Source organism: Carettochelys insculpta, chromosome 3, assembly GCF_033958435.1.
Source record: "Carettochelys insculpta isolate YL-2023 chromosome 3, ASM3395843v1, whole genome shotgun sequence".
Taxonomy (NCBI): domain Eukaryota; kingdom Metazoa; phylum Chordata; order Testudines; family Carettochelyidae; genus Carettochelys; species Carettochelys insculpta.
The window spans coordinates 206,083,438-206,108,073 of NC_134139.1; the positions used below are offsets into that span (position 1 = coordinate 206,083,438).

Consider the following 24,636-nt stretch of genomic DNA (forward strand, 5'->3'; position numbering starts at 1 on the left):
TGGATGGGCAAGGCTCACCTGGCCACAGCCAGCGTGCCAGTTCCCGCCGCTCGGCTGGGGTCATGTCAGCTGGGAGCAGAGCTGCAAGGACGGGGGATAGAAGGAGCACAGGGGGGCTGGGGAAGAGGAGGGAGCTGAGGAAGAGGGGGGTGAAGGGGAAGAGGGGGAGGCTGGGGAGGGGGGGGCGGGGTGGGTGGGGCTGTGGGAAAGGGTATCCATGGGGCGGGTGGCTGGGCCAGGCGTTGGCGACAGCCTGGGTCAGGGTGTCGAGATACCCGGCCACCTGGTCCCAGGCCGCCTGCTTCATGCAGCACCATTCCCGCAGCAAGCGGTTCTGCTCCTGCCATGCAGCCGTGTGGGCTGCTGCCAGATCATCTGCCCAGCTGCGGCAGTGGATCCTCCCACCACGGCGCCCGGTCCGGGGAGGCGTCGCCCGCTTGCCCTCCTCTGCTGCTGCAGGGCTCTCAGCCACGTCCAGGGGGCTGGGGTGGCTGGCAGATGCCGAGGCTGTGAAGACATAAGGCGAGAGGGTGGTGCTCCGTCAGTCATGAGCCCGGGTACCACAGGCCAGTGGCCTTGTCCCTACTGCCACCCTACCCTGCTTGTGGTGAGGGGCTCTGGGGTGGCCTGTCTTCTGTGGGAGTCCATCAAGGTGGGGCCGTTAGAGTGGTTGCCCCAGCCCTCCCAGGTTTCTACCCTCATGGCAGCCCATGGCCCCGTGAAGGCCCCACCCAGCAGCAATGATGGCCATCCCCGGGTCCCTGGCCTGTGGCTGTGTGCCCAGACCCATACCGGCTGCGCTGGGGACCGCCCCCACCCCACCACATGACCAGGGCACCCCACGCCCGGTCCTACCTGAGGGTTCCTCGGGTGGTTCAGGGGAGACCCAGGTGGAGGTAGCCCGGCTAGGGCCCTTGGAGGGCTTGGCAATGCACAGCAGTCCCTCACTCCCGTTGTCGCTGTCCCCGGTACCAGCAGGTACTTCAGGGCCTGCAGTAGGGGAGGCCATTGAGGGTCCTAGCTGGGGCTCCTCGCCCTGCCCCTCCGGCTCCGCCGTGTCCAGGGTCTCCATGATTGGTGCAGCCTCACTGGGTCCCAGCAGCCGGTGGAGCTCCTTGAAGTAGGGGCAGGTGGCCGGTGCCACTGCCCCTGTCTGCCTGGCTGAGTCCCTTGCTCGGGCATAGCCTTGCCGCAGCTCCTTCACTTTGGAGCGGACCTGGTCGGAGGTCCAGACGGGGTGGCCCCTTGTGGCGAGGTTGCTGGTGAGGCGGGCGAAGGCGTCTGCGTTTCTCTTCTGCCCCTCCATCTTGAGCAGGATGTCCTCCTACACCCAGACAGCCAGCAGGTCCCAGACTTCAGCTTCCAGCCAGAGGGCTCCCCTCCTCTTTGGGGGCTGCCCAGAGCCCTGGGAACTCCGCCGCCCGGACCCCTTGGCTCCACAGGGATGCTAGGGGTCTTGGCTGCTGGCCATCAGTCTGGCCAGGTGGGGTGTCACTTTCTGGGGGTGCTAGGGAGTGTTGTCTGGCCACCTCGTGCTCCTATGGCTGCCAGCACACTCTCAGCTTTCTGCACAGTGTTTCTGTGTCCCTGCAGCTTTAAGGCACCCGCAGCTGACAGCCATAGAGCTCTGGCTGCTGGTGGGAGGGACCGGCTCTGTGGAGGACTTTGAATTGCGAAACGGCAGCCAGGGAGCGGCGACGCACATTTAACTTCGAAATTAACATCGAAATGAGGCGTTAATCCTGACACGGGAGTGGAATAGCCATTTCAGACGAACGCCTTTTAATTTCGAAATGAGCAGTTGCTGTGGAGCCGCTCTCCTGCTCATTTCAAAATTGCCCCTCATTTCGAAATAATTTTCGAAATGAGCTGCTAATGTGGCCACAGCCATATTGTGGGAACAAGTAAATAATCTGTACGCAGTATTCAAGATGTGGGCCTGCCATGGTTTTATTTAAGGACAATAAGAGATTTTCCATCTTATTCTCTATCCCTTTTTTAATAATTCCTATCTTCCTGTTTGCTTTTTTGACTGCCACTGCGTGGATGTTTTCAGAGAACTATTCACGATGACTCCAAGATCTCTTTCCCGATTAGCTGTAGCTAAATTAGCCCCCATCATATTATATGTATAGTTGGGGTTATTTTTTCCAATGTGCATTACTTTACATTTATCCACTGTAAATTTAATTTGCCATTTTGTTGTGTAATCAGTCAGTTTTGTAAGATCCTTTTGAAGTTCTTCACAGTCTGCTTTGGTCTTAACTGTGCTGAGCAGTTTAGTGTCGTCTCCAAACTTTGCCACCTCACAGTTTACCCCCTTCTCCAGATCATTTATGAATAAGTTGAATGAGATTGGTCCCAGGACTGACCTTTGGAGAACACCACTAGCTACCCTTCTCCATTCTGCAAATTTACCATTTATTCCCACCCTTTGTTTCCTGTCTTTTAACCAATTTTCAATCCATGAAAGGATCTTCCCTCTTAATTCATGACAACTTAATTTATGTAAGAGCCTTTGGTGAAGGACCTTGTCAAAAGCTTTCTGGAAATCTAAGTAATACAATCTACTGGATCCCCCCATCCACATATTTGTCGACCCCTTCAAAAAACTCTCAGAGATTGTGAGACATGATTTCCCTTTACAGAAACTATGCTAACTTTTGCCCAACAAATTATGCTCCTCTATGGCTAAGTCTACACTAGGACACTGCGTCGAAGTAGCCTATTTCGATGTAAGAACATCGAAATAGGCTACTTCAACGCATATTGTCTACATGTCCTCCAGGGCTGATGCCGTCGACGTTCAACGTCAAAGTAGCGACGGAGAACATTGAAAGGAGCCACCCCGGAAGGAAATGTGGAGAGTCCACACGCACAAGTGCTCCCCGTCGAAATAAGGGGCCAGCAAAGCCCCAGGCTGCTCCCTTAAAGGGCCCCTCCCAGATACATGCGGCCTGCACAGCACGAGATCCACAGAGCTGACAAATGGTTGCAGACCCCATGCACCCAGCATGGACCCACAGCTGCAGCTGCAGCAGCAGCAGCAGCAGCCAGAAGCCCTGGGCTAAGGGCTGCTGCACACGGTGACCATAGAGCCCCGCAGGGGCTGGACAGAGCGTTTCTCATCCCCTCAGCTGATGGCTGCCATGGAGGACCCCGCTATTTTGACATATCGGGACGCGGATCATCTACACACGCCCTACTTCGACGTTGAATGTCAAAGTAGGGCACTATTCCCATCTTCGGATAGGAATAGCGATTTCAACATCTCGCCGCCTAACGTCGATTTCAACGTCGAAATAGCACACGGCGTGTGTAGACGCGACGGGTACTATTTCGACGTTGTGCCAGCTACTTCGAAGTAGCTGGCTAGTGTAGATGCACCCTCTGTGTCTGACAGTTTTATTCTTTACTATGGTTTCAACTAGTTTGCCCAGTACCGATGTTGACTTTCTGGTCTGTAATTGCTGGGATTTCCTCAAGAACCCTTTTTAAATATTGGTGTTACGTTAGCTATCTTCCAGTCATTGGGTACAGAAGCTGATTTAAAGGATAGGTTACAAATCACAGTTTATAGTTCTGCGGTTTCAGAACTCTTGGGTGAAAGCCATCTGGCTATGGTGACTTGTTACTGTTAAGTTTGTCAGTTAGTTCCAAAACCTCCTCTAATGACAACTCAGTCTTGGACAATTCCTCAGACTTGTCACCTACAAAGCACGGCTCAGGTTTTGGAATCTCTCTAACATCCTCAGCCATGAAGACTGAAGCAAAGAATTTACTTAGTTTCTCTGCCATGACTTGATCATCTTTGAGTGCTCTTTTTTTTATCTCAACCACCTAGGGGGCCCACTGGTTGTTTAGAAGGCTTCCTGCTTCTGATGTACTTTAGAACCATTTTCTTATTGCTTTTTGAGTTTTTTGCTAGCTGTTCTTCAAACTCTTTTTTGGCTTTTCTTATTACTTTTTTACACTTAATTTGGCAGTGTTTATGCTCCTTTCTATTTTCCTCATTAGGATTTGACTTCACTTTTTAAAAGATGCCTTTTTATCTCTCACTGCTTCTTTTACATGGTTGTTAAGCTCTTTTTGGGTATCTTACTGTGTTTTTTAATCAGGGTATACATTTAAGCTGGGCCTCTATTATGGTGTCTTTGAAAAGTTTCCATGCAGCTCGCAGGAATTTTCCTTTATAATAGAGGCCAAGGAATTTCACCGAGTTACTTGTGTACTGAATATAACGCCTTGTGTTTGAGTAAAGTGGCAAAGCTAAGCATAAGCCAAGCTGTGGAACTCACCCATGAAGAGCTGCAGGGCTGCTGAGTCACACACAGAGCCACCGAAAACCACACAGTAATCCTGGGATGACCTGCCAGGTTCTGTAATTCCAGTGGGATGTATGTGGCCACCTAATTTAGAGTGGTTGTTTCATTTGTCCTTTAAAGACCAACCTGTGTTCAATGGTGTTGGACTGCTTATGCCAGTGGTGAAGTCAGTCCTGCATCTACTAAGACAACAAAGTATTGCTTCAGATGGCTTTAGCCGAGTGCATGTACAAAGCTTGGCTTGAAAACAGCAGCATTTGCTGAACGTTAGCATGCATGGTGTCTGGGCTAATACAGCTTTGCCCCATTCTTAGACTAGTTCAGAATAGTGGTACCAATAAGGGTGTTTGAACTCCTGTCAAAGATTGATTTTTTAAGGGTGACCACCTTGTCTGTACCCATGAGACATAGCACTTTATATAGCACTTTACACAGTCCGAGTGCAGCACAAACATTTACCAGTTAACCCTCACAACACCGAGGCAGACACGTTTTATTGTCCCCACTAGGCAGATAGGGAGACAGAGGCAGAGAAAGTGTATGTGATTTGACAAAGGCTAGACAGCAAGTCAGTGGCAGCACCAGAAATAGAGCTAACGAATTCCTGGTGCCCAGCCTTGTGATCATTCCCCCTCAAACATGCTGGTCTACAAGAAACCGAAATAACAGCGTATTTTTCCCAGCAGCGTGAGCAGACATTTAATGAGCAAGTGCAGCATGGAACTGAAACAAGTTTTGTCCAAAGCGCCAGCACCTTACATGGCAGGTTACGTCGTGTGGACGGGCCACAAGCCATCCAACAGAGGCCGAGCAAATGGATGAGGGCCACTTACATGGTAAAGTTTCTGCACGGTTCTTTTGGATCATTATGCAGAGCTGTAGCACCAGTTGGGGAGCACTCTCCAGGAAGGTCTCCAGGAGGCGCAACATGTTCACATCTGCATACTCATACATCATAGCCCAGTAGAAGCGCCGCTGGTGTTCCTTCCGCCTCTGGCTCTGGATCCCCAGGTACATGGTTCGGATATACCTGCAGCACAGGGAAGGAAACAGTCAACCATGAGCCACTGGTGACACCAGCTGAGAGGCTCAACTAACAAGCAGTGGCAGAAGGGTCAGGAAAGGATCATGGCTCAGAGCAGGAGAGAGAGCTCCCTACATGTCTACGCAGCTTTCTCTGGGCCGGACCAAGATGTGAAACGATCCCCCCCCCGCACAGGACTTAGGAACCACCTCAGCCATCACCACTTTCTGACCTCAGAGTACAGCCAAGACTTCAATAGCCAGCACCAGCCTAGTGGACATAAAAGAAACCAATCCAAAAGAAATCCTTTCCCCCAAATAAACAAATTAAAAGAACCCTTGTGTCGTTTTTTCCCATTGAAAGGAAAAGCGTGCAAGAGGAAATCACGTGTGGCAAAAGCTGGTCATGTTATTTGACGCATGGCGAGCTATGACAGTGATCAGGGCACTACAGAGCCAGAGAACGCTAGAACTGGAAGGGACCACAAGAGGTCACTGAGTCCGATCCCCTGCACTCACAGCAGGACTAAGCACCATCTAGATCATTCCTGACAGATGTTTATCTCCAGTGATGGAGAGTCCAAAACCTCCCTAGGCAATTTCTTACCCACTCTGGCAGTTAGGAACTTTGTCCTAATGTCCCACCTAAACCACCCTTGCTGCAATTTAAACCCATTTCTTCCTGTTCTCCCCTCAGAGAGAATTTTTTCTCCCTCCTCCTTGTAACACCCTTTCAGGTACTTGAAAACTGTTTCCATGTCCCCTCTCAATCTTCTCATTTTTAAGCTAAACACATTCTTTCAGCTGTCCCGCAGAGGTCCTGTTTTCTAGAAGTTGAATAATTTTTGTGCTCTTCTCTGGATCTTCTCTAATTTCTCCACATCTTCCCTGAAATGTGGTGCCCAGAACTGGACACAACACTCCAGCTGAGGCCTCATCACTGCAGAGTGAAGTAGAAGAACTTCTTGTCTTGCTCATGACACTTCTGTTAATGCATCCCCGAATGAAATCTGCTGTTTTTGCAAATATCACACTATTGCCTCATATTTAGTGTGTGGACTGTTCTGACCCCTAGATCGCTTTCTGCAGTGTTCCTTCCTGGACGGTCTCTTCCTGTTTTGTATGTAGGAAACTGATTGTGCTTTCCTAAGTGGAGTACGTTGCATTTGTCCTTTTTGAACGACATTCTATTTACCTCAGAGACCTCCAAAGCACTTGCAACCCTTTCTTCAGTCACTGTGGCTTTGGTTATACTAGAGAGTTTTGTCGACAAAACAGGGATTCTGTCGCAAAACACGCCACGCATTTATACACAAAATGGGTTTTGTCGACAGTGTGTCAACAAAACTCAGCACTTTCACCAGCTGCATTTTTCCTCAAAACTTGGAGGCATAACACCTTTGTCGACAGAAATCTGTCGACAAAACAGCTGTGTAAACTCCCCCAGGGGGCCTCCCTCAACAGACAAGACATCCACAACAATGGGCAGCTCCATCTATTGTGCTTCCGGATGCCTGCTTTGTTGAGAGAGCCGCCCGGCAGTCCAGCTGCTCTGTTGACAGAGCTGAGCGCTCTCCTGGTCGGCTTTTGTGTGTGGCTGCACTCTGTCAACAGAAGTTTTGTCGGGAAATCTCTTCTGAGAGTGACCTCTCTTAACAGAGCGCTGCAGTGTAACTGTAGCCTATGAGAATGAGAACAGAAGAGTCTTGGAAAAGTCCTCCCTTGTGTGCAGGCAGGCTAGTCCTAGTATTTGGTGACTGAAAGATACTGCCAGTGGCACTGGCAGCTGCCGTGAGTCTGGAGGCAAGATGAGAGGGGGCCCTGGCTCAGTGCCAAGGGTGGAAGGGGTGGGGCTTAAGGCAGTAAGCCCCGCCCCCACCCATGCTCATTCAGAACTACACGCGGAGTGGCGGCACAGGGCTCTGCAGCATTTCAAAGGGGCCCAGAGCTCTAGCTGCTGCTACTTCAGCAGTGGCAGCGACTGGAGCTCCGGGCCCCTGTGAAATACCAGGACCAGGGGCAACTGCCCTCTTTGCCCCTGCCATATCAGCAGGCCTGCCCATGGCAGCTGCTTCCCAAGAACCCAATGAACAGGCCCAACTTCTCTTAGCCCTCCAGCCTTTAACAGGTCACAGCAAATCCTGGGCCAAGCACTCCAGGTCCTGCTGGAGCTTTGGATGAAGCCAGAGCATCACAATCAGGGACCTAGATCTTCAGCAGAATGCCACTGGCCAGCCAACAGCAGAAAAAAAAATGAAAACAAAATGCAAATTCTAAACTAGTCAACAGAGCCTCTTACAGTCCTTTGAAATGTATGATCCTAAAGACCCTTTTCTTTCTTTACGTGCCTCATGCTGACCTCCAAAATTCAGGGGGAGTGTATTTTCCCTCTGAAGGGAATCCAAATGCTTCATGAGAGAACAGGAGCAGAAGTTGGAGTTCAATCCATGAGGAGGCCATTTAGGGATCTGGGGCAAATAAATTTAAAAAAACAAAATCTGTTAGGGATGGTGACAGGCCCTGCTGTGAGTGCAGGGAACTGCATTCGATGACCTCTGAAGGTCCCTTCCAGTTCTATGAGATAGGAACACAGAGGTGGCCATGTTAATCTGCACTCCAACAACACAAAGCAGCAGAAAAGTAGCACTTCAAAGATGAACAAAATGATTTATTCGGTGATGAGCTTTCGTGGGACTGAGAGACCAGAACCGCACAGAAGTGCAGCAAGTCCTGGAACTGTGAGATAACTGCCTTTGATAACCCCACTTTTATTCGCAATTAGCCACCATTTAGCATTCAATGCAACTCACTGCAGGAGGAAGAAACCACAAAACAGAAAATGACCCAGAACTGCCAACAGAGGGGGCTCCGCACACATGGAACATGCCTCAGGCTGATTGCATCTTTGGCACTTGGCTATTTCTGTGCTCACAGATGATATCTTCAGTCTGCTGATACTGTTTTGTTATCATCCCTTTTCAAATGTTACCTGCTGGGTTCCTGACTCTCTCAATTTCATCATGAGTCATGTGATATTTGCCAGATTTCTTCAAGTTCCCAACTCCTGGAGTCAGGGGATTTGGGAGAATCGTAGTTTTTGGTTTTTAATTCTAGCTCTCAAAGTTGCAAGGCAAAGTGTGCAAACATGAGCCCTGAAGCTGCAGTAAGCAAAAGGCAAATAAAAAGAAACCCAAACTGATTGTTTGAAACATCATGATTTGAAGCCAACGTTAGGGTTTTTGAACATTTCAGGCTGGCATTTCTGCAGATGCTTCACAAAAAGTACAACACTGGATCCCACAAGCATCTGCAGGGGTGAGGAAACACCGTATGTGAGGTCACCTCCTGTAAATATTTTTTTAATCTCTATTTACATTCACTTACAAAAATGCTCATTTCCATAAAAGTATAACTTGCTTAAAAAGATGGTAAAGAAATAACATCATAATACCACCTAGCTCTTTTCACCTGAAGATCTCAAAGCACTTTATAAAAGAGGATGGTAAAAATATCCCCATTTCACAGATAGGAAAACTCAGGCACAAAGGGTTGACATGACTTGAATAAAGTCACCCAGCAGGCTACTAGACCACACGCCCTTGGGCAAAAATGCTGCTCCACCCACAGAACCGGCTTGGGCAATGCGCTCCCACTCCAGACACGACTGGATTTTATTGCTATTGTACACGCAGGTACGAATCCTGCACAATGTCATCCAAGCTGGCAGATTCTGGAACTCTGCCAGGGTTCAGCTGCAAGACTGGACCATTGTTTGTGAAACTTTTTGGGACCATCAAAGATCTAAGGGTGTGTCTATACAACGTGGAAGATCAACCCGGTCAGGGCCAATATTCCAGGGTTCAGTTTTGCACATCTGGTAGGGATATGCAAAATCAGACTACGGGGAGTCAACCCCTGTACTCCTCAGTATCGAGAGAAGTAAGGGAGGCTGATGGGAGAAACTCTCCCGTCAACCTCCCTCTGTGAAGACAGCCAGGTCTGTCTATTGGAGATAAGACGGTGCTAGCTATGCAACTGATGGAGGTAGAACTGCGTATCTACCATCGACTTTAACATCTTGTGTAGACCTGGTCTCAATCTCATTAGACAAAATAACGCACATCTACGCTTAGCAGGAGATCGACATGGTCAGGGACGATCTTCTGGGGTTCAATTTTGCACGCTGAGTGTGGATGCGCGAAGTCAAGCCATCAGGGCTCAACAGTCGACCGCTCTACTCCTCATTATCGCAAGGAGTAAGGGAGGTTGATGAGAGAAACCCTCCTGTTGACCTCCCTGGGAGAGGATGGCCAGATAAGTCAATCCTAAATAAGTTGATTCCAGCTGTGCAGTTGTAGCGGGAACTGTGTCTCTAAGATTGACTTTCAGGTCTAGTGTAGACCTGGCCCTAATGGTAAGACTTAATGATAGAAGAATAAAATATTCTTAAGTACCAATGCTCTAACCCACTCAGGCATACTTCTCTTTCCCTCCACTTTCCACCCCACCTGTGAGTCCTTGCCATTGTACATTCCGTGCTCCTGGGTATTTGAGACTAGACAAGACACAATTTTCCAGGCCTGCCAAAACAGCTTTATCCCCCAGGAAGGCTGCTCAGTGCATGCATGCTCTATTGATCCGGAGAGCTGAGTCAGGGACAGAACACTTAGGTCTCCCACGTGGTAAAGCCCACTGCAGCCAGGATGTCTCCAGCCAGGACCTGATGTACATGTTTCCCATAAAAAAACACCTTGCTCTCTCTTTAGCATCTCTTACACGACAGGTACGATGCAGGGGGAAAGGGTCTGACCATTGTCTTGTGTCAGCCAGCTGAAGAGAAGTGTTTCCCATCGAGCTAACCCTGCAGCAACACCAGCATGGAGACAAGAGAGCCAGGTGCTGAGTTTTCACCAAGCAGCCCATAACTAGCAAGAAATACTTGGAACAATAATCATAGAATCAAGCAGTCATACGACTGGAAGTGACCTCGAGAGGGCGTCTAATCCAGTTCCCAGGAATCATGGCAGGGCCACACACCATCTAACCCAGGGATGGGGAACACTGGCACATGGTCTGGCTTTGGACTGTGGCTTGCCTGGATCTGGACCCTGAGGCTTGGGCCTCCCCTCCCCAGCATCTGGCTCCCAGCAGGGTGGTGGTGGGGAGCCCTGAGCCCCCTGGGCTGGATCAGGCAAACCAGGGCTGGATCCAGCCATGGGCTCTGCCAGGAGACAGTGGGGGACAGAAGTGTCTCCGCACGGTGCCGCTGCTGCTCACTGTTGTTCCCTGAGCCAGAGAAAGGGGAGCAGCCCCACCTGGAGGCTTTATCACACTGCTCTGATTGGCCAGAATTCCAGCCAATCAGAGCAGCAGAGGGTGATGCCTGGGAGCAGTCAGGGGAGGGCACAGAGACATGCATTCCAGGCGTGCTACACAGGTAAGCTGCACCCCTGTCACCCAGACCCCCATCCCACCCCTTCCTGTTCCCTCTCACCCCAGCACCCCATCGCCACCCTGCTCCTGCCCCCACCCTCCAAGAGCCTTCACCCCGCCTCTGATCCCCCCTTCCAGATCCCGCACCTCAAACCCTCCTGCACCCTTCCTCCCACACGGACCCCCCCAGCCCCAGTTAGCTCCTGCACCTCCTCCTGCCCACAACCCACCTCTCTCCTGCACCCCCTCCTGGTCAGACCCCCCACCTGCTCCTGCACTCAGACCCCTGACCCTCAGCTCTCTCCTGCACTTCACTCCTGCTCAGATTGCCACCCTCAGCCTGCTCCTGCATCCTCCCCGCCAGGCCTCCCCAACACCCAGCCCGCTCCTGCCCCCTCCCTCCTGCCCAGACCCCACAGTCCAAGCCCCCTTCCCGGCAGCACCCCTCTCCCCCAAGCTGAGCCCCTCGCTTTTGGCCCCACCCCAGAGGTGCCCACAAAATCAGTCTGCTGAATTTGCTGCTGCTGCTGCTTTAAGACAACTGTAAGAGTTAATCTCTCTTGGCTCACATCTCACTACCTTTAGAAGTTGCCCTTCACCCCTCTTTCCCCCGCCTCTCTTCACTTCGACAATGCCTCTCCATGTTAAAAATTACAGGTGTGACAGAAACCTCCAAAAGACAAAGCAACTGCAAACTGACCAGCAAACAGAGAAAACAAAGTAAAATCTTCCCCTTAAATAAATCCAGTAAATTAATTATTTTAATCCTTCAGGGATGCAACAGTTGGAATTACTCCCAACTTTCCTGAAGATAGGGTTGCTAAGCAACAGGAATGCACACTCTGCTTCTAATCCTAACCACTGACTAATATTTGAAACATGGGTTTTTCTCATTTTAGGCTAGCAGAGTTTTAAAATAAAGTGTAATATAAAATGCCTTAAGTTGCTAAATTCATACAACAAATATTAATATACATGTTAACAATTTTTACTAGAAGGGTTTTTTAAACAGATAACTTGTTATTTGCACGTTAAACCCTTTTATTTTTTTACATTTTTTATTTTAGTTTGCCTTTTTTGTGCAAGAAACCAAACCAGCCGTCATGAAGCACTTTAAAGACAAACAAAAGAAATTATTAGGTGATGAGCTTTTTTGTGTAGTTCTGAGTAGAATTCTGATACTTTTTAATTGTAAGTTGTCCTGTAAATTATGTGTTGTCCTGTGTTGCATGCTGTGTGTGATGTGACTCCATTTTATTATTTTTATTTTGTTGAAAACAGCCAATTTTATACTATATATCTACATCTATATCAAGAAAGAAAGAGAGAGAGAGAGAGAGAGACAGAGTATTGTCCTCTTTTTATATCATGGCTGGGGTATAATCTTATTAATACAATTTTTTTGCCAAGTTCATAATGGTCTCAGCTATAAGTATATGGAGAGATATCTCTGTCTCATCAAATAGTGCAATTGCAAATAAAAACATTTTGATTTTTATGTTTGAATTTAAGGAAAAACGGACAGGGAAACTTCAGCATTAAGGTTAAGGTAAAATTAACCCACTATCCATTTCTTGTCTGGGGTTTTTTATAACTCATTTTCATTTTTAAAGATAATTATAAGAGTGTCATGATTTTTTAAAATAAAAATTTATGGATAAAGCTTACAAAACAATTTCAGCAGATTCCCCACCTTTTCAATCGGTTTCCATCTTGGACTCCCAAACACAACAGTGTTAAGAAAGTTTAATACCCTCAGAGAGTTTACACAAACCTATATTTAAAATTTTATTTTGGTTTAAATTTATTCTTGGTTTAATTTTATACACTTAAGCTAAAGGGAAGTTGTAGCTGCTAATGTTTGTACTTCTAAGCATCTAACAAATGTGGAGTTGGCACCACAAGCAAATTAACTCTAAAAAGTGTGGTAAAATTGATGTTACTAACTCTGCTGCTCAAATGGGCTACGTCTACACGTGAAGCCTACTTCGAAGTAGCCTATTTCGATGTGGAGACATCGAAATAGGCTATTTCGATGAATAACGGCTACACGTCCTCCAGGGCTGGCAACGTCGATGTTCAATATCGACGTTGCGCAGCACCACATCGAAATAGGCGCAGCGAGGGAACATCTACACGCCAAAGTAGCACACATCGAAATAGGGGTGCCAGGCACAGCTGCAGACAGGGTCACAGGGCGGACTCAACAGCCAGCTGCTCCCTTAAAGGGCCCCTCCCAGACACACTTGCACTAAACAGCACAAGATACACAGAGCCGACAACTAGTTGCAGACCCTGTGCATGCAGCATGAATCCCCAGCTGCAGCAGCAGCAGCCAGAAGCCCTGGGCTAAGGGCTGCTGCACAGGGTGACCATAGAGCCCCGCACAGGCTGGAGAGAGCGTCTCTCAACCCCTCAGCTGATGGCCGCCATGGAGGACCCCACAATTTTGATGTTGCGGGATGTGCAACAACTACACGGTCCCTACTTCGACGTTGAACGTCGAAGTAGGGCGCTATTCCCATCCCCTCATGGGGTTAGCGGCTTCGACGTCTCGCCGCCTAACGTCGATGTTAACATCGAAATAGCGCCCAACATGTGTAGCCGTGACGGGCGTTATTTCGAAGTTAGTGCCACTACTTCGAAGTAGCGTGCACGTGTAGACACGGCTATGGAGTGTTCGGCAAGGGAAAGCAAGACACCTTGGCTATGTCTACACTAGAAGCATCTGTCGCCTGCAGTTAGGTGGACAGGGTAATCTTGACAGAACCTCTGCAAACAGATTGTGTCTAAACACAACTTGCTCTATAGACAGAGAACAGCCAAACTGAACTGCCCTCTGGTGCCAGAAAGCAGAATGGCAGTTCTGCAAAAAGGGCTGCCCTGCAACTGGAAGCCCTCTCTGTCGACAAAAATGTCTACACCGCACTTGGGAATAAGGGGACTTTGAAGAAGGTGGCGTCCTTTCGAAAAGGAGCCCCGTCTGGACGCGCCGCGCGGCGGCAAGGCTCGTCAATTTCGAAGCGCCGCTGCCGCCCGCATGCTAATGAAGCGCTGAATATGCATTTCAGCGCTTCATTAGTAAACTTCGAAATGGCCATTTGCATGGCCATTTCGAAGTTTGGGGCACGTGTAGACACAGCCTAGGTGACTTTAAAAAGTATCACTGGCACTTGGACTGTACGTAGAGGTCAAAAGGTCAAATTTCAGCACTCTGCCTCGGAAAGATTGCTGCCGCTTGCTCTAAATAATACTCCTCACTTCTAGGGCTTTGGAGGCATCCAGTCATTCTGCCTAGTAAGTGTGAGATAGCGAAACAGTCTTCCTATTTTAGAGCTGGAAAAATTAAGACTCCAGAGAGAAAGTGATTCATTTTGGCTTCCACATCATCTGTTTGGGCATCTCATGCTGCTGATTCCCAAATCCTTCCAGGAATATTTCGTTCCATTTATTTTAAGACTGGTTTCCCTGAAATTGGTTTTAGTTCCAGAAATACATTTCTCATTAGATTAGAGCTGGTAGAACCTGCTCTTTGTTTTCAGACACAACCTCTGCCTTTTGCACTGACACTAGTTCCTTAGGCACCGTGATTTTGAGCAGTAGTATCATGACCAGGGCTAGACTGTACTAAAGAGTTACACTGGTGTGACTATACTGGGTGGCGGACTTCACCAGGCCTTGTGCAGTGTGTGGGGATGGGGGCGGTTCATGGGCCCCAAAAAGGGGCAGGGTCTCCAGCAGAAGGGGTGGGGCTGGGAGATTGCCTCCCTCAGCCAGCCCTTCCGGTGCCACCTGGCGCACACCATCCAGAGTTCCAAAGGTGATTTAAAGGGCTTCAGTCTCACAGAATCATAGAATCCTAGGGGTGGAAGGGACCTCAGGAGGTCATCTAGTCCAGGCCCCTGCTTCAAGCACGATCAAACCCATACTAAGTCATCACTGCCCTTGCTGATGTAGTGGTGGTGGGAGCTGGTAACCCCAGGTCCTTTTATATCACCGGGCCCCAGGGTACTGCCTCCCTCCATTATCAGCAGTTAGGGATGAGATGTTTGCCAGCATGGTTATACTGGTAAAAGCCCTTGTAGAGATGTTGTTATAAAAGTGTTTCCTGAGCAGAAATTAACTGTACACTAAGTGCTGTTACACCAATCGAGCAGCACCTGCATACGTTTTTGGGACAGGGTATTTCCTGCTTTAACTATGCCAATGTAGTTAAAGAAGCCCAAAGAAAAGAAAAAAAACAATAATTTCACATCAGATGTGTTATTATTGGCCTAGATTTTCAAAACCAGGAGCCTAAACTTAGAGTCCGAGATCTATATTTAAGCACTGAAGTAAATGTCCTAATTTTAAAAAGTGCTGAGCAGCATGAAGCTCCAGTTGACTTCAGCGGGAGCTGTTGAGTATTCTGCGCTTTCGAAAACCACGCTATTTATTTCAGAGCCTGATTATGCATTCAGGAACCTCACTCGAGTCTCCTATTTTTACAATCTTGGCTAATATTTTAACTATAGGTCCTGACAGGACATCATGCCATATAACTAATTTGGGGCTGGGCTTAGAGACAACTTCTTTTAAACACAAACAGGGCTGGTGGTTCCCTTTGCTCTGGCAGATGTCCCAGAATTTCTGTTGGCACAATTATTATCATTATAATTTACTACTTAAACAGTGGTGGCACCCAAATGTGCTGGGGAAATTCACTAAATCCCTGCTTCCAAAAAGCATTTTATTTAAAAGTCAGCATGATGAGCCCTGAAAACAGGAAAGTGAGGACTACAACATTTGATGGGTGCTCCAAGACAGCTGCATATGGGCAAGAATCTCAACCTGCTGTCTGTAAGTTCTCCTAACGAAGCAGGGCCAGGACTTGCCTGGGAGACGAAATAGTTCTAAATTTCAGTCTCCCTGCTTGTGTGACATACTCAGGATCAATTTTGTTCTGTTACACTGGTGTCAATCTGGAGCCACTCCGTTGGCCACAGTGGAGTTATTCAGAATTACAACAGTGTAAATTCAGGGCAAGATCTGGTCTCACAGGGCTACCATGTGAGGGGAGCAGTATTTGGTTCCCAGTGTAAATGAAAACCAGGTGTTGGAGGAAATTATGTGGGTGGTACTTGTTTAGGTGAGATGACTGAGGGTATATGATGGGTTGGGTCCTGCTTAGGCCAGGGGGCTGGACTTGATGGCTTTTTCAGGTCTCTTCCAGCTCTATTGTTCTATGATATCTCTACTATTTGTGGATCAATGCTGCAGCAATCCATCCACCAGGGATCAATTTAGCAGGTCTAGTGAAAACTTGGTAAATCAATGGCCAAACGCACACCCGTCAACTCTAGTACTCCATCTGAATGAGCAGCTTCAGGTAAGTTGAAGGGCGAGTTTCTCCCATTGACCCAGCATGGTGTAGGCATCACAATAAATCAACCTAAGGTGTATTGACTCCAGCTACATTATTCACCTGTCTGAAACTGCATAATTTAGGTCAGCTTTACCTCTTGGTGTAGATCTGCCCTTAAATAACATGGAGATTAGTGCAGCATAAATGCCTAGAGACTAGGTGATATAGACGGTCATTTTATATACATAGCCAGATGCTCTAATATCTGATCCTACAGTCTTTGTTCATGAGAGAAGTTTGTTCTGAGGCAAGTGGCCTTAATTTAAACTAGTAAGGATTCCAGAGGTGAATACAGTTTTACTGGAACAGCAGTGAAGCAAAGTGTCCCCACAGTAACTGAAGGCCGCCTGCTCTTGTTTTGGCAAGACAGGCAATTGGTGGTAATAAGCTGTCCCACCCAACCCCCTAGCACTGAACAGCGCTGCTGCTCTCCGACTGTGGCAATCAGGAATTGTAGAGGTCCGAAGACAGCTGGACCTGCCAGAAACCTTGCAAAACAGTTCAGCCACCTCCTGCAACATAGATCCATGACCTTTCTAGCTTGCGAAAGGCAGGCAAGAACAACAGAGGCTACTGCTAATAGAGAAGGTGACTCAGGGTATATATCCACCATCGGTGGGTCAATGCTGTAACGATTGATGCACTAGGGGTCAATGTAGTGGGTCTAGAGAAGACTTGCTAAATCACCTACCAAATTCTAATAGAGATGATCACCAGCCCTCTCCAAGCAGGGAACCTACCATCCTCACTGGAGAATACTAGAGTCCGCCCAACCCTGAAGACACCCACACTCAATGCAGCTCTGCCCAGCTGCTCCATTCTTCTCCAGACTCCCATCCATGTTCAAAAATCAACCAGGAAGGAGAAGTAACCAAGCTCCAGTCACATGTACCCACTGCCAAATTCCTGGATGCTCCCAACTGGGCTTCAAATTGTGGCAGTGTGTGAAGACAGCCTTGCTACTTCTCAGCGAGGACCTTCTCTTGGCAGAAGACAGAAACAATGTGCCAAAGATCCCACTTCTCTGCTCCTATTCCCCTAAAGCCCCTCCCATGGGGATCTGCCCTTCCTCCCCTTTTCCTCAGTACGGCCTCCTACTGTACCTGGAAACATCTGTCCTCACTGTAATAGGACTTGTGGTTCAAGGATAGGCCTCCTCAGCCACCTGAGGATCCACAGCTCCCATGGAAGATGATGATACTCGGCAATGAGGGAAGGGAGGTCCTGGCCTTGCACCATACCCAGGGGAGGCCTCTGGCCCTGTGCTGCAGCAGAGGCCCCATGCTCTGGCTGTGCTCTCCAGAGGGGGTTCCATGCTCTCTCGCACTCCCATGCTGCGAGGCACTCTAAGTCGGCTCGTGTACCGAGAGTTGGCATGCATGCCAGGGTTGCCAGTCCCTGCATTAACCTCTGAGTGGTCTCGGTACCACTCTGTGGGACAGAGCACCACACTCTGGAGATACAGCGCCTAGCACCACAGGGTCCATGGCTGGGGACCGCTAAGTGCTACAGCAATACAAATAAACAATCGCAATACTAATAAAACCAAGTCATGTTGGGAATACAAGTGAAAGCCGCAAAGAAACAGAACCCTAACAAGAATGCAACTGTGATCACTGTCCCTGCTTTGGAACACATTGCTGTAGCAGCTGTGCAGGGACCTTTTGCTGATCTATGGGAAAGGGAGGCAATCAGCCTCCCAGTTGTTAGCTTCAGTGTTATTATTTTCAAAATAAATGAATCACAACTTTCCGTTCCTGGGATTGATAGCAGGGGGTGTGGTGTGGGAGAGGTATGATTTCACTGGTAGTTAATTTCCATGACATCTCATCAACCAATACTGCTGGTACTAATGCTTAGAAAGCATGATTATCTCAGCCTGCAAATAGCAAGCTTAGGAGCTAATGCTTTCTCCTGAGTGCTGTAGAGGAGAAGACTACTCTTTGGAATGATACAGACAGGATCAAAACGGCAGCTGCCCAAATCCATCTTTATAACAGGATTCCACTGTATTTGCATCTACTCATTTATTGGGCTAAATGCTTAGCTGGTGTGAACTGACTTCTACGGAGCTTAGAATCTGGTCCACAAATCTCATCGTAATGAATTAAAGAAAGGCTAACAGAAAGACACCAGGAACAGGGAAGCAAGATGGTAAATTAAATAATTACTCTAATTAAAAGCAGAATCAAAGCTACGAGTATCACACACTAAAGCTACGTCTACATGTGAAGCCTACATCGAAGTAGCTTATTTCGATGTAGCGACATCGAAATACGCTATTTCGATGAATAACGTCTACACGTCCTCCAGGGCTGGCAACGTTGACGTTCAACATCGACATTGCACAGCACCACATCGAAATAGGCGCTGCGAGGGAACGTCTACACGCCAAAGTAGCACACATCGAAATAAGGGTGCCAGGCACAGCTGCAGACAGGGTCACAGGGCGGACTCAACAGCAAGCCGCTCCCTTAAAGGGCCCCTCCCAGACACAGTTGCACTAAACAACACAAGATCCACAGAGCTAACAACTGGTTGCAGACCCTGTGCATGCAGCATGGATCCCCAGCTGCAGCAGCAGCAGCCAGAAGCCCTGGGCTAAGGGCTGCTGCACACGGTGACCATAGAGCCCCGCAGGGGCTGGAGAGAGCGCGTCTCTCAACCCCTCAGCTGATGGCCACCATGGTGGACCCCGCTATTTCGATGTTGCAGGACACGGATCGTCTACACGTGCCCTACTTCGACATTCAACTTCGAAGTAGGGCGCTATTCCCATCCCCTCATGGGGTTAGTGGTTTCGACGTCTCGCCGCCTAACGTCGACGTTAACATCGAAATAGCGCCCAACATGTGTAGCCGTGACGGGCGCTATTTCGAAGTTAGTGCCGCTACTTTGAAGTAGCGTGCACGTGTAGACACGGCGTAAGTGAACATTTTGTGCATGGTCACAAAGTTTTGAGCAATTAGTAATTAGGCTCAGAAAATAATTGTTTATTATTTTTATTACTCCAGAGTCAAAGAGCCCCGGTCCTGCACCAGTACCCCATGCTAGGAGCCGTATAAACACAAAATAAAAGACAGGGTTGTCAGAGGCTCCTTATATTTTCAAGCAGACAGCTCCTTCAGAATTAACCCATATTTAGATAGTCAAAATAAATGCTGTTCATTCCATCCTGAACTCACAACCAGGGGCTTAGTTGCACTGAATGGCTACAGCCACACAGCAAAGTTATTTCAAGACGATAGATGTTATTTCAAAATAACTTTGCTGTCGTCTACACTATGCACGTTATTTCAAAATAATTTTGCGTTATTTCAAATTTCAAAAACCTGATTGCAGGAGGAATAATGCCTGTTCTATAATGGCTATTTCGAAATAGGCGCTGTTAAGACACGAACTAGCGCTATTTTGAAATAAGCCATAATGGCGTCTGCTGGCTCTGGTCCGAAATAGGCACTGTGTGTCCGGATATGCTATTTTGAAATGCGTTCTTGTGTGTAGCCGTGTTATTTTGAAATAAGCTCTTCTAAAATAGCTCTTCTGGAATGGCTTATTTTGAAATAACGGTGATGCGTAGACATAGCCAGTAAGATAGATACTTCTGAGTACCTTACTGCTGTAACAGTGTGACAACTCAGATCAAAATCAGGCCTTTAGCTACTGATCTCTGGAACTGTTTTGATCCCTGTACATATACACGCACACACAGTTGTGTGGACATCTTGTATCACTACCCCGCCAAAACCAATCAAGAACAACATAAGAATTTGGGGGTGGGGGGAGGAATGCACTTGCTGTAGACAATTTCCTCCTTTAATCTGATCCAGCTTCCATTACAGCAGTCATCACATGCACAGTTTTCGAAAACAAAAAGCAGTCAAGTAGCACTTTAAAGACTAGCAAAATAGTTTATTAGGTGAGCTTTTGTGGGTTAGTTTTCATAAAGTGCTGTTGATTCTGGCTGCCTCGTTTCTGACGTCCACTTCTGCACCCAAATATGGATGTGCTCAAAAGCGTTGAGGGCTTCAGAGAATATGCATTTTTATTTAAAATTAATGTTTGCATTACAAAACTCAGGACCAAGCTTGTTCATTGCACTTTGTAATTTCATCTCACATAGTCCCTCTTCTCTATCCTTGGTTCTGTGCTGTCCAGGAACCTGGTATAGCTTCATAGTATAATTTCCCTTTGCTTCAAGCATCAAGCACTTTAGGGTAAACCATGAATAATCTCAAGCCATGTTTAGGTTATTTAAACAGAATAGCATCAAATGGAAGATGAGACTGATTTATACTTTAGAGACTCTGAGGGTACGTCTACACTGCAAAAATAGCCCTGTGGCAGCAGGTCCCAGACCCAGGGTTTGCTGACTCAGGATCTAGGGGCTTCAACTACATAGAAGTGTTGATGTCCCAGCTGAAGTCTGGGCTCTGAAACCAGCCACCAGGGCTGGGTTGCAGAACCCAGACTCCAGCCCAACTGGGAAGCTGTACTGCTATTTTTAACTCTAAAGCCCCATGAGCCAGACACAGCTGAACCGGGTTCTGATATTCCCTGCTGCAGGCTGGTTTGTTTGCACTCTTTTGTGGCGTAGGTGTCCCCTGAGGTGTTTAAATCCTGTAAAACGTAATTGTTCCTATGCATCTTCCCAGACTGGATTTCTAAGTTACTCAGAGCTGGATGCAAAGGTTTGCTGCATGCTTGGATTCTTTTCCAAGCTCTCCTATTCATTGCTTTCATTCAGCCCTGACCAATTCTTTCCCTCTGGAAGCCAAGGAGCGAACACACCTAAGACAAAGCTGCAGTTTTTCAAAGGTTTCCATCTCATATGTCCTGCAGGTGAAAAAATCATATGTGCAAACATGAAACATTTTATCAAAACGAAAAAGCAGTCAAGCAGCACTTTAAAGACTAACAAAATAATTTATTAGATGAGCTTTCGTGGGACAGACCCGCTTCTTCAGACCATAGCCAGACCAGGACAGACTCAATATTTAAGGCACAGAGAACCAAAAATAGTACTCGAGGTTGACAAATCAGAAGAAAATGATCAAGGTGAGCAAATCAGAAAGTAGAGGAGTGGGTGGGGGGAGGGGCATCAAGAATTCAATTAAGCCAAGTTTGCGGAAGAGGCTGAAGAGGAATTTTCACACTACTTTGGAAAGAGAGGCTGCTGAACTCTCTTTTATATTGAAATTCGACACATTAACACGTGGTTTGAACCAGGATGTGAATTTTCTGGGTCATTACAGGGGCTCTTTTGAAAACTTGGCTTAATCTAATTCTTGACTCCCCCCCACCCCTCTACTCTCTGATTTGCTCACCTTGATAATTTTTTTTCTAATTTGTCAACCTTGATTACTATTTTTGGTTCTCTGTGTCTTAAATATTGAGTCTGGTCTGGTCTGGCTATGGTCTGAAGAAGTAGGTCTGTCCCACGAAAGCTGACCTAATAAATTATTTTGTTAGTCTTTAAAGTGCTACTTGACTGCTTTTTTGTTTTGATAGTATATAGACTAGCATGGTTCCCTCTCTGTTACTAAAGAAATATTTCAGTAAGACTCAGTATTTCACTTCCATTCGTTTTGCAAGGAATATTGTTTTCAATCTGTAATCTGGTTGAGATAAGATTTTACTGATCCACTGCTGTGGAGGATCAATTACAATTGCTTTGGATTTTAGCCCCCTTTTTTTTAGCTTTTGTAGGCTATGTCTACACTAGAAGCATCTGTGGACAGAAGGTATTACTGACAGGGAAATCTCAACAGAACCTCTGTCGACAGATCGCATCTACCCACAACTTGCTCTGTCGACAGAGAACTGCCAGACTGCACTGCCTTTTGGTGCCAGAAAGCAAAATGGCAGCTCTTCAAAAAGGGCTGCCCAGCAACCAGAAGTCCTCTGTGTTGACAGATGTGTCTACACTGCACCTTCAGTCGACAGAACTCTCCAGTGTAGACACAGCCTTGAGGGATAATACTGTCGAGGCAAATGCAGAGTTCTGTGAACTGGTCCCACTTTTGTGTCGGGTCTCCAGTCAGAGGTCCATGGGACGTAAGCACTTCGTCAAGGCAGGCTGTAAATTTCTCACAATGACCAGTATGTTGCAGCTTCACGATGTTGAAGGAGGGTCTGACGACCTTGAGCTTCTTATGGTGCAGTGGTGTGATGTGCAGCATAAAGACTGATCTGACAAGTCTATGATCAGTCCAGCACTCAGCTCCATGCATGACCCTGGTGATCTTAACATCTTGAATGTCCCACCTGCGACTGATGACACAGTCAATCAGGTGCCACTGTTTTGATCTCGGGTGCATCCATGTGGTCTTGTATCTATCGACTTGCCTGAAGAGAGTGTTGGTAATCGTTAGGTCATTTTCTGCACACAAGCTCAGCAGAAGGTGGCCACTGGCATTCATGTTACCAACACCATGATGCCCCAGCACCCCTTTCCAGGTCCTACAGTCCTTGCCAACCCTGGCATTGAAGTCACCCAACAGGAGAAGCTTGTCACTAGGAGAAGTCGCTTTCACAAGATGGTCACGGTCCTCATAGAAACTTTCTTTTGCTTCGTCGCTGCTAGTCAGTGTGGGGCATAAGCACTGATGACTGTAATGTGGCGAGAGGTGTTGAGGGGGAAGCGGAGTTTGATCAGACATTCACTGATGCAAGTTGGTAGGTCAGGAAGCTGCTGCAGAAGTGATGTCTTGATGCCAAGTCCCACTCTGTGGATTCTGTCTTCATTTTCTGGGCTGTCTTTCCAGAAGGTGTAACCTCCTTTTGGTTCGCATATGGATCCTTCCTCTGCCAGTCTGGTCTCGCTCAGGGCGGCTATGTCAATCTTATAACGTGCCAGTTCTCCTGCTATGAGGGCCGTTCTTCTCTCAGGCCTCATAGCATTCTCCCTGTCCAAGAGGGTGCAAACTTTCCATGCTGCAAATATCATCTTTCTTTTCACTGTTTTTCGACCACTGTGAGGGTAAAACTGCCAGCTGCAGCGTGCTGGCCATTTTGGTTGGGACAAGCAATTTTTGGGACACGTTTTCTAGTCCCCTCCCTAATTTTGAGGGTGAGCAGTGCTGTTCCTAAAAGGGCCTGCTCAGTCGCCTGGGATGCTGCTGACCACCTCTGTCATCCCGGGGTCAGAGTCGAGCGACCAAAGTCCACAGGCCGCCTACGTCCAGGTTTGGAGCTATGACTCCCAGTGGTCACCTCCACCTGTCACTTTGCCCCTCCGCCATCGCCGCAGGACTTTGAGGTAGACAGAAGTGATGAGAACGTGCAAAGAACCTGTGCGGGAGAATGTTTAAAGTGGAAAAGCCGTTGCACAGGGGCAGTTCCACTCTCTCGACCACTGAAGCCTGGTCCCAGTGGTAGGAAAAGTCATCACGGCTGGGACTTCCTAGGCTGCAGTGGATGGCCATGCTGTCTTTGGTGCCTTGTCGTGCCCTTTGTTCTCCACAGAGCGTTGCAGAATCACCTTCCTGGTAATTGGATCTTCCTGTTCATCTCATCCGTCCAATCTGCTGGGGCCGACTTTGCATGCTGGGATAGGCAATTCCCTATCTCACTGCAGGTTTCTGACCTGCCGGCTACCCTCACCTGGTTCACCCCACCTGTTGAAGCGGTTTATTGGGGTGTGGCTGCTGCATGCTACAGCTTCTTGGAGCCAGAGGTGACAGCTGGGTGCCAGGTGGGGACCAAAGGTGCATGAACTGCCCCGAAGAGACACGACAAGTGCTACCCCTCCCTGAACACCCCATACACCCCTTTCTGACCTGTGCAGTACGAGCAAAGGTTGAAAAGCTCGTCCAGTAGCGTTCCTCCTCCAGCAGGACCATGAATGTTGCTGGACCAGAGAGCTCCAGCTGTGTGGGGCAGGAGTGGATCCCTGCTGGTGGCAGGGAGCCCTGCTGTGACCCTCCTCTGGGGAGCCCCAGGGGCAGCCCTGGGGCAGGAGACAGGTTGGGAAGCCCCCTATGGGGAGCCTGGCTGGGGTTGGGGAGCCCCATGGTAGGGAGACCAGCCCCGGTCAGGACCCCCACCAGGACAGCCATGGCAGGGAGGTAGCCCCACGGCCGCGGGGAACCCAGCCAGTTGTGGGGAGCCCAGCAGCCACGGGAGGGAGTCCTTCAGGATTGGAGCCCCCACTCCGGGCAGTCTGGGGGCAGGGAGCCTGCAGCAGCCAGGAGGGAAGCCAGGCCAGCAGGCTGGTAGCCCTCCCCTCCCCCTGCAGACTTCAGAGGCCCTTGAATGAAGCCCAGGGATACTCAAGGGTCAGATCCTGAGACATGCTAGACACAAAGGAGGCCGAGGTACTCAAGACACCCTACTTCAGTGTGTGGATGGCATCTCTCTATTTGCCACCAGGGCTGGGTTAACTCTTCTGGGGGCCCAGGGCTACCAGATTTTGTGGGGCCTCCGAAGCTGTGGGGTGGGGCCAAAAGT

At 48.3% G+C, this 24,636-nt stretch overlaps 1 protein-coding gene across 1 annotated transcript in view; it reads right to left on the minus strand.

Moving 5' to 3' along the window:
• XKR6 (XK related 6) overlaps positions 1-24,636 on the minus strand; it is a 311,536-nt gene that overhangs the window by 27,103 nt on the left and 259,797 nt on the right. Inside the window, exon 2 of the mRNA XM_074991484.1 lies at positions 5,159-5,355. Within this exon, the coding sequence (XP_074847585.1) occupies positions 5,159-5,355 (197 nt within the window). The remainder of the gene's footprint in view (positions 1-5,158; positions 5,356-24,636) is intronic.